This window comes from Tasmannia lanceolata, unplaced genomic scaffold (assembly GCF_043159265.1).
Source record: "Tasmannia lanceolata isolate RefF3 unplaced genomic scaffold, GAP_Taslan_0.1 ptg000024l, whole genome shotgun sequence".
NCBI lineage: Eukaryota > Viridiplantae > Streptophyta > Magnoliopsida > Canellales > Winteraceae > Tasmannia > Tasmannia lanceolata.
Genome location: NW_027518701.1, coordinates 200,801 through 210,365, shown reverse-complemented (window position 1 = coordinate 210,365; position 9,565 = coordinate 200,801). Strand labels below are relative to the sequence as shown.

Below are 9,565 nucleotides of genomic sequence, written 5' to 3'. Positions count from 1 at the left end.
TCAGAAATGCATGGATGAGACAACAAATATAAATAACAACAGGACCTCATCTTTCAGCAATTTTCTGCATAAATTATGGAATGATAAATAGGAAATGAGCACCAGGATTACCTTCATTAACAGACAGCCAATGTGCAAAAAGTAACTATTTCAGTAGTCACAATGAACTTTAAAAGTCCATAAGTGGGCGCTCACACACGCAAAATAATGTTCATTAGTTCATTCTGTATAGCATGTTAACCCCCAGATGAGCATGAGAAATGAGAATGGAGAAGAGAACAAAATCAACAAATGACTTATTTCTTTAACTGCAATTCAGTCTAGTGCTGACATGAAACAAATTTCTAGTAGCTAAATTTTTCTTGTTGAAAATTAAAACCTGCAATCCAACCCTAAAATTTTGTTGGCACTACGATTTTTTGATAATTGCATACACTCAGCGTCTCAGGCTCTCAGCTTGTCTTTATTATTTCAACATCTGTGAAAAGGTTATTATAGTTCCCAAAATGCTCTCAGAAGCTAATTAAAAGGAAAAGACAAGCTAAGTTTATGTTTGGGGGAATCTTGTAGCCGATCCACAGAGTTTCTAGTAGTTTTCCTTAAAAAAAACACTTAAAAATTTACAAAAAAATGGCATTGATTAGCGGGGCGGGGCGGGGCGGGGCGGGGCGGGGACAACTCCATCCCCTTCCCCTTCCCCTTCCCCTTTCAAATCGGGGAATCCCCTCCCCAAACGGGGCGGGGCGGGGCGGATCCCCGCTTTTTCGGGTGAAATTGCCAGCCCTAGATGTAGCCATATGTGGCTGCTAAAGATGTGGCTGCAAATGAAGAGATGGACGAGTCGGTCTCCGAATTTCCTCGAAGGTGTTTATGGATCCAGGCTGGAGGCCTGAGTACCAATCGTGTGCGGCTCCTGTGAGGGTATCAGGATAAGTCTCGCATATGACTATGTCAAATGCGCGGGAAAGCAATATCTTCATGTTGAAAGTTTTGAGATGGTCGACGGGGTCTATCCAGTGGCGGAGCTAGGATTTATCCGTAAGGGGGGTAGGCTTCAAATTTTAAAGGGTGGTGGGCCCAATTGAGTTGGGCCTTTTAAGGAGTTTGGCCCAACTCAACAGGGGCAGCTGCCCCCTTTATGCTATATGTAGCTCCGCCCTTGTGTCTATTGTTCTGATATTTGCACAAACCCAGTTGTCTTTTCTTCTTTTATTGTGTTAATATCATTATAAAACAGAGTGTCATTATCAGAACATGGTACTGCTTATTTTTACCTAAAAATAGGGGTGTAGGGTGTAACTTGGGTCATGTTGTGGCCAACCCGAACTTGACCTGAAAAAAAGAAAGAAAAGAAACCATTTAGCCAACCTAAACCCGAACCAACCCGAGTTCCAACCCTATGAGATGAGATTCAACTCGACCTAACCCGAGGAACCCTTTTTTCTAACCCAAACCCGACTTGAGTTCCAACCCAACCCAACTTGAGCTTTTAAGCTTACTAAAAACTAATAATAATAATAACAATAATAATAATAATAAATGTCGGGTTTCACTCGAGTCGGGTTGCCTAAACCCTCAACCCGAACTCCACCTGCGAGTTAGGAAAACCCAACCCGAACCCGAACCTGACCTGAGTTGCACCCGTACTAAAAAACACTTCCCAGCTTGCGAAGAAGAGTTTAACCATTGATCATAGCAGGCCCTCGCGTAGTGAACGGAGAAATTATATGGTGGCCGGCCGGGCACCAACGAGGGCGGGAAGTCCACCCTTGATATTTGATCCAACAGCAGCCCCCTCTTTTTTGACATTTTAGGGTGCTGCTGTTGAATCAAATATCAAGGGTGGACTTCCCACCCTAGTTGGTGGCAGTCGGCCACCATATAATTTCTCGAGTGGACGAGGTATTATACGGTGTATTTTTCGAGAAAGTACGGTGGGGCCCAATTCTTAGAACATTTCAAACTAAATAGATGGTAGACGGTAGATCATCTCCATATGATGGTCCTAACCCTGAAAAGGGACTGCACATTATAAAAACCACTACACTACACTACAGAACATCCCATGGAGATTATTTATGGGGGAACGGTCTGACCTATCAAATGAACGGTATGGATCATCCCAAGAAGTGGGTCCAAATGTAACTCATCAAAAGGAAATTGCTAGACAATTTTGCAGAAAGCCATTTTGCGGCTGACTTTTGCACTAGAGAACAGTCACCGGCTCACTTTTCAGCAGAATTTGTCCTATTCATTTAGTTCAGCTGGGAGGTGGCTGTCTCTCATATGCAAAAGTCAGCCCCAAAATAGCTTTCCGCAAAATTGCCTAGCTAATTACTCGATGATCAAAATGTTGATCTAAGGGCTACAACAAGTCGGTGGCCCACGAAGAAAAAGGGGGCGAATATATCATTTCCCAAAAATCTCGGAGAAAAAGAAACGGATGATATTTGCAGGGCACTTATTTTGGTACCAGACACCCTCTCTCTATAAATCTCTCTCTCTCTCTCTCTCTCTTTATAAAGGTGAAATTACCATTCTGCCCCTTTCTCTGTTCTTCTCCTGCCCTAGAAGATGAAGATTGACGACCTGCCTGTGAAATTACCATTCTACCCCTCTCTCCTCGGAAAAGGCCGGTACAAGTTATGGGCACTTGCAGCCATTCTCCTCTTGTCCTTTTGGTCAATGTTGACTGGCTCCGTCACTCTCAAATGGTTCGCCGGAACCCTAAATCAACTCACCGCCGATCTCAACTCTCCGATCCACGACGATCTCGACGTCCTCGTAATTAGAATCAATTTGCCTTATTTAGTATATTTCCTTTGATCTTAAATTCTATTTTTGTCATTTATGTTTCCTAATTTACATTCCTCAATTTCTATATAAGGTAGATGCCGTACGCCTATTCAGTAAGGAATAATCAAATGCATTGGAAGCCGAGTTTCCTATAATTAACTCTGGCTTCATAACAGTTTGGAGGAAGTTCCTCCAGTTCCCACTAATAGCAAGGGGTGTGGAAATATCAAATCCTTTTGAAAAAGTAGCTATGGATTTTGATATTTCCACACCCCTGCTATTACCCTATTAGCAAGTGTTTTGGAGGAACTTCCTCCGAATGGATCTGAAGCCAAGTTTTATTCCACTATTGCCCTCTTTCTCTATCATCTTCTTCTCTATTTTCTTTTCTTTTCTGATAGAACCGTGTGTTCTATCTCTACTAAAAATCTGACCCGTTTTCTTTTTTTTTTCTATAGGAAATTGAAGAGAGGGAGAAAGTGGTGAAGCACATGTGGGATGTGTATTTACAGAGTGGTAGGATCAGATTGCAGCGATTCTGGCAGGAAGCATTCGAGGCCGCGTATGAAGAATTGGAGAGTGACTTGCCGGAGGTCCGAGATGCCGCGATCTCGGAGATTGCAAAAATGTCTATAAGGATGATTGGTCTCGAACCATTCCCTCGGCAATCCACTGTATATATTCTTCTTCTTCTTCTGTAAATTTCATGGTGGTTAGGGTTTGATTGAGCCTAAATTGAAAATGACATTTTTACCCTTATGATTAATATCTTCTTTTTTCTCTTTAATTCTGATCATCAAAATCTCTTTTTATAGCCTGATTTTGCCCTTCTCCTTTCTGAATCTGCAAGTGTGTATGAAGACTTGTGTGAAATTACCATTATACCCATAGAAATTGCATAAAAGACAAGGGTCTTTCTAGAGTGGGACATTGCTTCCTTTGAATCTTTGATCTGTGTACTGAATTGTTAAACCTGTTTAGATAGACTGCTTTTCAAAGTGAATTGTTAAAGGTGTTTAGATAGATTGCTTTTCAAAGAAAATGATATTTTTGTGTTTGTATTTTCCCTTTTTAAGGTTTTTCTTTTCTAAGTGAAACTTGATTGTGGTTACGGTTTTCTTAATTAATATTCTTTGGCCTGTTAATAAGTAGAAAACCTTAAGCTTTTGTCAAAAAAAAAAAAAAAAAATTACTAAGAATTCTTAGTTTCATCACACTTTCATGAGACCCTATTCATGGTAATGCATTGAACAACTTTTGTGGTTATTTTTGGGTAAGGATACAATCAGAGCCTCTTGAACCTTGGTTAAGAACATGTAATTTAGCCCAACTATGATTTTAAAAAAATGACTGAAAAATTGTTCCAAAATTTGAACAGTTAGAAAAGAAGAATAGAAAAGGGTTTTCGATTTCTCTATGTTCCTTTATTGAAGGTCTTGCTATCCTTAGAGTTTTGCAGTTTTAATTGAGGAAATTCTTGATATAATAATAGATAGTCACAATATTCAGATTCGTCGCATTTGGCGTATAACTAATAGCAATGTCGATCTTCTAGCCTGATCTTGTGTTGATAGGGATGGGATTATGACTTTACACCATCTCTCTCCCCCACTGCCAGAGAAGATTGGACCTTTATAGTTTAATCTTTGCTTTATGTTGTTTGTTTTCCTTGTTAGACCTCCTCGGTCTTTCTTGTTGTTTCTTCTCTCTTTTGTTTAATAATATTATCATCGTCATTCAAAATAGGGGAAAACATAGCTCTTACCAACTGAATATTTTTCGACTGTGAACACTGATGTCAGTGTCTTAATTCTTAGAACCAGACCACACTTCAAAAACTAGAGTCCTACTCAATCCAGACTTGAGTCAAGTTCAAAGAGTAAGTTGGTTTTTTTCTTTAAACTCCAGGAAACTTTATTGAGTGCTTGAGGAACGTAAAAGTTTAATTTGGCAAAGCTTTTCAAAGTCAATTGAGTTCTCAACCAAAGTTTAGAATGTACCTGGCTCAGACAGTCAATTAAGCTTCAAGTATTTAAACCTTGGCTTTGCTGTGTTTTCCAATCCTAGTTTTGTAATCAAATATGTTATGTAATTGTCTTTGTTAAGCATTTTTAAGTTGATCAATCTATCAACTAAAGGAAATGTGTGTTCTGTACATTGCTACCTATTTGAAACTTCTCTAATGGATGGTGTTTCTATGGTAATACTCAGAACTCCAAAGAAGCAAGTTCCAAGAGAAAGGAAGGCAAGATGAAGACAGGGTCCCTGGCAGAGAGTCAATGACAGGCAAAGTGACACAACCCACATGTTTCTTACATTACGCATCGAATTCGCATATTGATTTGTATGTTACCCTCAAACAATGCATTATCATATAATTCTCTTTCTTCTTTTATTTTCCTTTGTAAGGATTTGAACGCTCTGAGTTTCTCCCATTTTCTTTCTCATAACCCTAAGCCCTAACCATATACGATTTAAGTAGGATCTAAGGTGGTCTGATGGACAGTCCGATTAGGACCCAAAAAGCACTCTGTAAAGACATAGGTGGATCCAACCCGAAATGGAGAGTTGACTCCGGGCCTAAAGGTACCTTGGCCTAAAACTTAAATTGTTTGATTGGTGACTATTGTAGACTGTCAGTGCTTCAGATTCATTGAGCAAATGTCACTCTTTTTCCATTTTGGTGGATCGGATGGTTTCATCACTGTGATAAGGATTAACCTAGCTAAATTTTTTTTGCTCCCCTAACTCACTTCAAGGTGCCATGAAAGGTAAAAATTGCATCTCTGAAGAGACTTCTCAATCTCCAGAGACACCACAAAGAAGGGAACAATATGGTATGAATATTGCATCTCTGTGAGTTAGTTTTATCGATGTTGATCAATAATGAAAGCTGGCAGACCCTGATAAAATTCACTCAAAGCAAACGTTTGTTAAGGTTGCTTTATAACTATAAGTCACTGTAAAAATTCAAATTTAGAAGGAAAAAAGGTCATTCTTCTAACTCCTCTAATTTACCATCTTTCAAAGACCGAATTTTAATTACCACAATTCAAACTCACAAAAAGAAAGTGAGACCAAAACCAAAAGAAAAAGGACTATTTAAACAAGTGCTGGTGGATGAGAAGAAAGCCTTGGAAGAGGGGGTGGATTCAGAGAAGGATTGGGAGAATGTAGTCAGTGAGGGGCCATCTCAAGAGACTGCTTAGTCTAGAGATTCCATGGATGCAGATCTCAGCGGGAAGATCAAAGGTTGGCTGGAAAGGGCTGAACAGCTATCGGTGGAAGAAAACTTGGAGTTGTTAGACAAGGAGAAGCAGGTATTCCTGAAAGAAGATGAGATGTCAAAAATGGGTAAGACGCTAGGCATTGGGTTTGAGGAAAACGTAGAGAAAACGAAGGAGATGCTTCTGGGCATAGAGAAGCGAGATGCGGTGGAGAAGGGGAAGACCCTAGGTAGGGGTAGCAGAGAGCTTTAGGCTCTGAAGAAATGAGGGGTTTTTTTCTTTCGGTGTAAATATTTTTTGGTGGATTTTTACTGCTTATCTTGGAGGAATTTGTCTCAGAATGGTTTTGAAGGTCATGTTGGTTTGGATGTTGGTGGAAGATGGAAGGAGGGAAGTTGTTACTGGTCTGGTTACTGAACCCTTTACCCTAATTGAGGAATTGGATGGTAATGAGATTATCTGAGCGTGCTTGAGGGACTTTGGTCCTTTGCTACTGGAAGAATTATCCTCTGTTAATATCTAATTTTGCTAGGGTGAATGGGTATTTTTAATGTTTTATGAATGATTGGGTGAAGATACAGTAGGTCTTTGGTGAAGTTTTAACTAGTTTGTGGAAATGTAATGTTTTCTTGTAGACTGATCTCTTTTGGGCAAAAGAATCAGTCCTATGCCTTTCATATTCTGTACTTAGGGGGACTCCTGGTCCCCTATGCTTGTAATGATCTCAGTATATGAATATATTGTTAATTTTCAAAAAGAAAAAAAAATGACCATGACATACCACAAGAACAAATAATGAAGAAAAAAAAAGAAAACATAATCATAGTACCAATTCAAGAATCCTGACCCACTCAAGAGAAAAACGAATTACCTGGACTCTTACGAGGACATCCTAGAAGAAGATGACATTCGTTTGATGAGAAATAAAAAGGAATATCGAAAATTCGAGTGGCTGAGGCTGAAGCAGCTACTTTTGAAGTAACAGAAAAAAAAAAAAGCAACGACTCTCGGGGGATCTTTAGAATTACCACTGCTTAGCTTTCAAAGTAATCCGTCCTCCTCTCTTTGAAACATGGGGCGCATCCGGTTTTCCCCGTGCTTCAAACAATTTTGCGTATTTGTTTTCTATTGGTATTTATAGATTGATCACAAGTCGAAATATAGTTAGAGCGCTTATGTGTCTTGAGCTTACACTGAATGCGGTTAATATCTGACCAAATCAAATTCTCTCTCGATACCTTCCTCAAAAAATCCGATTCGGGCCGATTCTTCCCCCAACTAACAAAGTGATCTTGGCAGAATTGCCACATATGAGCATCATGAGCTATCCCATAATAAAAACCAGTTGTTGTTGACACCTTCTCGGTTCCTTCTGCCATAACCTGAGCTCGGAGAAGGAAGAGATAAGAGGGCCCTATTGAGAATGTGGTGAGCTTCAAGAGACTGGTTTGGAGTTCTTGCAAAGTGGAACCATGTAGTACCAGACATGAGATAGACGCTCCTCCCGGGGGGCTGGTTGCACAACAGGAGGACATCCTAGGAGGTCACCCATCCCATTACTACTCGCCAAAGCATGCTTAAATTCGGAGTTCTATGGGATCCATCATCCCAGTACTACTCTTGCCCAAGCATGCTTAAATTCGGAGTTCTATGGGATTGAGTGCTTTGGATCTCTTACATCCCAAAAATCATGCCAAATAAGCAATCAAAACTTCCAATAAAGTTTCTTTTATGCGGATGATTGTGATATGTTGCTTATTTATATTTTTTGACCAATCATAACAACAAAAATTACATATTGTTGAATGCATGGAACCATGGATTGGAATTTTGGTCTTATTTTTTGGCCAAAGGTGATCAAAGCAAGGCCTATCAAAGCTATGCAGTAGTAGGGTTGCCTCATTGTATTACATGAGAATCGAGTGAGAAGTGTTATCTGGGCCTTCCATATAATATTAGATGTGATCTGGACCTTGATTCCATGGGCCCTCTTATGGAGATGACATGAGCATAAAACCACGCACATCAGATGACTCCAATTGTGCAATCAAACAACCCTAGCCATTTGATTTGTGGACTTTGAATAGTTCACTTGCGGGCCACCACCAATGAGTGGCTAGGATTGCACAGTTATGATCAATGCTGACAATCAATTTGTGAACCCCACACGGGCACGGCATGTTCAATCGGGAACGTTGATCTTGTAAACTATCATGAGGCGACCCACATTGGATCATTGAATCAAGAGGATCAACGGCAATAGAGCAGGCTTGGGTTTTCTAATTAGGAAGACCCTTTGGATTCTATGGCCCAAAAATCAACCCAACAATGTAAGGATAACACCAAATAACAGTGGAGAAGGGCCCTTGAATAGTTCCCCGTCATCATTAAAGTCGGTTGAGAAATTGAATTCGGGTGCACTTAATGATGTGGATCTATTCAAAGTAGGGGTGGACATGGTTCCGGTTCGAACCGAACCGAACAGGCACATATGGTTCGGTTCGGTTCCATGTTTATATGGTTCGGTTCCAGTTCTGATATCTTGGAACCGATGGAAATTCGGTTTGGTTCTGGGTTTGGGATCCTAGAACCGAAAACCGAACCAAGAACCGACCCTCACCTTAAAACCCAATGCCTCATCGCTTTATAAAATCACCCCACCCCCTTTTAATTCACCCCTCTTTAACGTGTTGCTTTGCCTTTAAAATTTTAATTCACCCCCCAAATTTGTACTTAATTATTCCAAATTTGTGCATGTTTGTAGGTCATATAATTTTTCATTGCCCAAATTTGTACAAATTTGTGCCTAATTATTCCAAATTCGCCGTGTTTGTAGTTCATATATAAACAGGACCGAACCGATTATAAATACGTTTAGGCAAAATATCTACATTTGGTGAAGGTCGGGTAAACCCAGAATTGAACCGATTATATATGGTTCTGGTTCGGTTCGGTTCCAAACATATATGGTTCGGTTCTGGTTCCAATTTCAGGGAACCGATTATATATGGTTCGGTTCTGGGTATACCCCAAAACCGAACTGAACCAAACCATGTCCACCCCTAATTCAAAGGCCCTTCTTTAGCCCTTGCATAAAGAGGGCCCTTGCATCTATCATTCCTCTAAAATAATAAAACATAATAGTTAGTAAATAAGGTTATTAATATTGCCACTACAATGTTTTAATAATTGCACAAACTTAGCTTGTCTTTTCTATTTTTATTAGCTTCTAAGAGTTTTTGGGAACTGTACTTACCTTTGACATCTGCTTAAATAATAAAAGACCAGCTGACTTAGTGAATTCACCCCTTTTCTTCAAATGGGACCTTATCAAAACATGGTAGTGCCAAAATCAGTAGCCTAACTAAAAAACAACTTAATCAAAACAAATAAAATCAAAGTTCCAATAAAAATATATTTACTTAATAATAAACCAATAATTAATTACCAAAATTCTGATAACTTGTGTTATTTTCTTACTAATATGCCATTAAAAAAATTATTTAGGCTATAAATGTAAATTTATCTTCATTTATAATTGT

General features: G+C 39.4%; 1 protein-coding gene across 3 annotated transcripts; it reads left to right on the top strand.

The window, feature by feature from the left end:
- Positions 1 to 2,468: 2,468 nt before the first annotated feature.
- On the top strand, positions 2,469 to 5,197 carry LOC143857311 (uncharacterized). 3 transcript variants are annotated; one of them, XM_077367731.1, is made up of 4 exons: positions 2,469 to 2,811; positions 3,255 to 3,470; positions 4,371 to 4,420; positions 5,009 to 5,197. In XM_077367731.1, the coding sequence occupies exons 1-4, from the start codon at positions 2,575 to 2,577 to the stop codon at positions 5,172 to 5,174; spliced, it is 669 nt and encodes a 222-aa protein (XP_077223846.1). In that variant the 5' UTR covers positions 2,469 to 2,574; the 3' UTR covers positions 5,175 to 5,197. The 3 variants fall into 3 exon arrangements, with proteins under 3 accessions (XP_077223846.1, XP_077223847.1, XP_077223848.1); XM_077367732.1 differs by having other exon boundaries at positions 2,475 to 2,784; XM_077367733.1 differs by lacking the exon at positions 4,371 to 4,420 and having other exon boundaries at positions 2,475 to 2,811; positions 5,008 to 5,197.
- Positions 5,198 to 9,565: the final 4,368 nt, after the last annotated feature.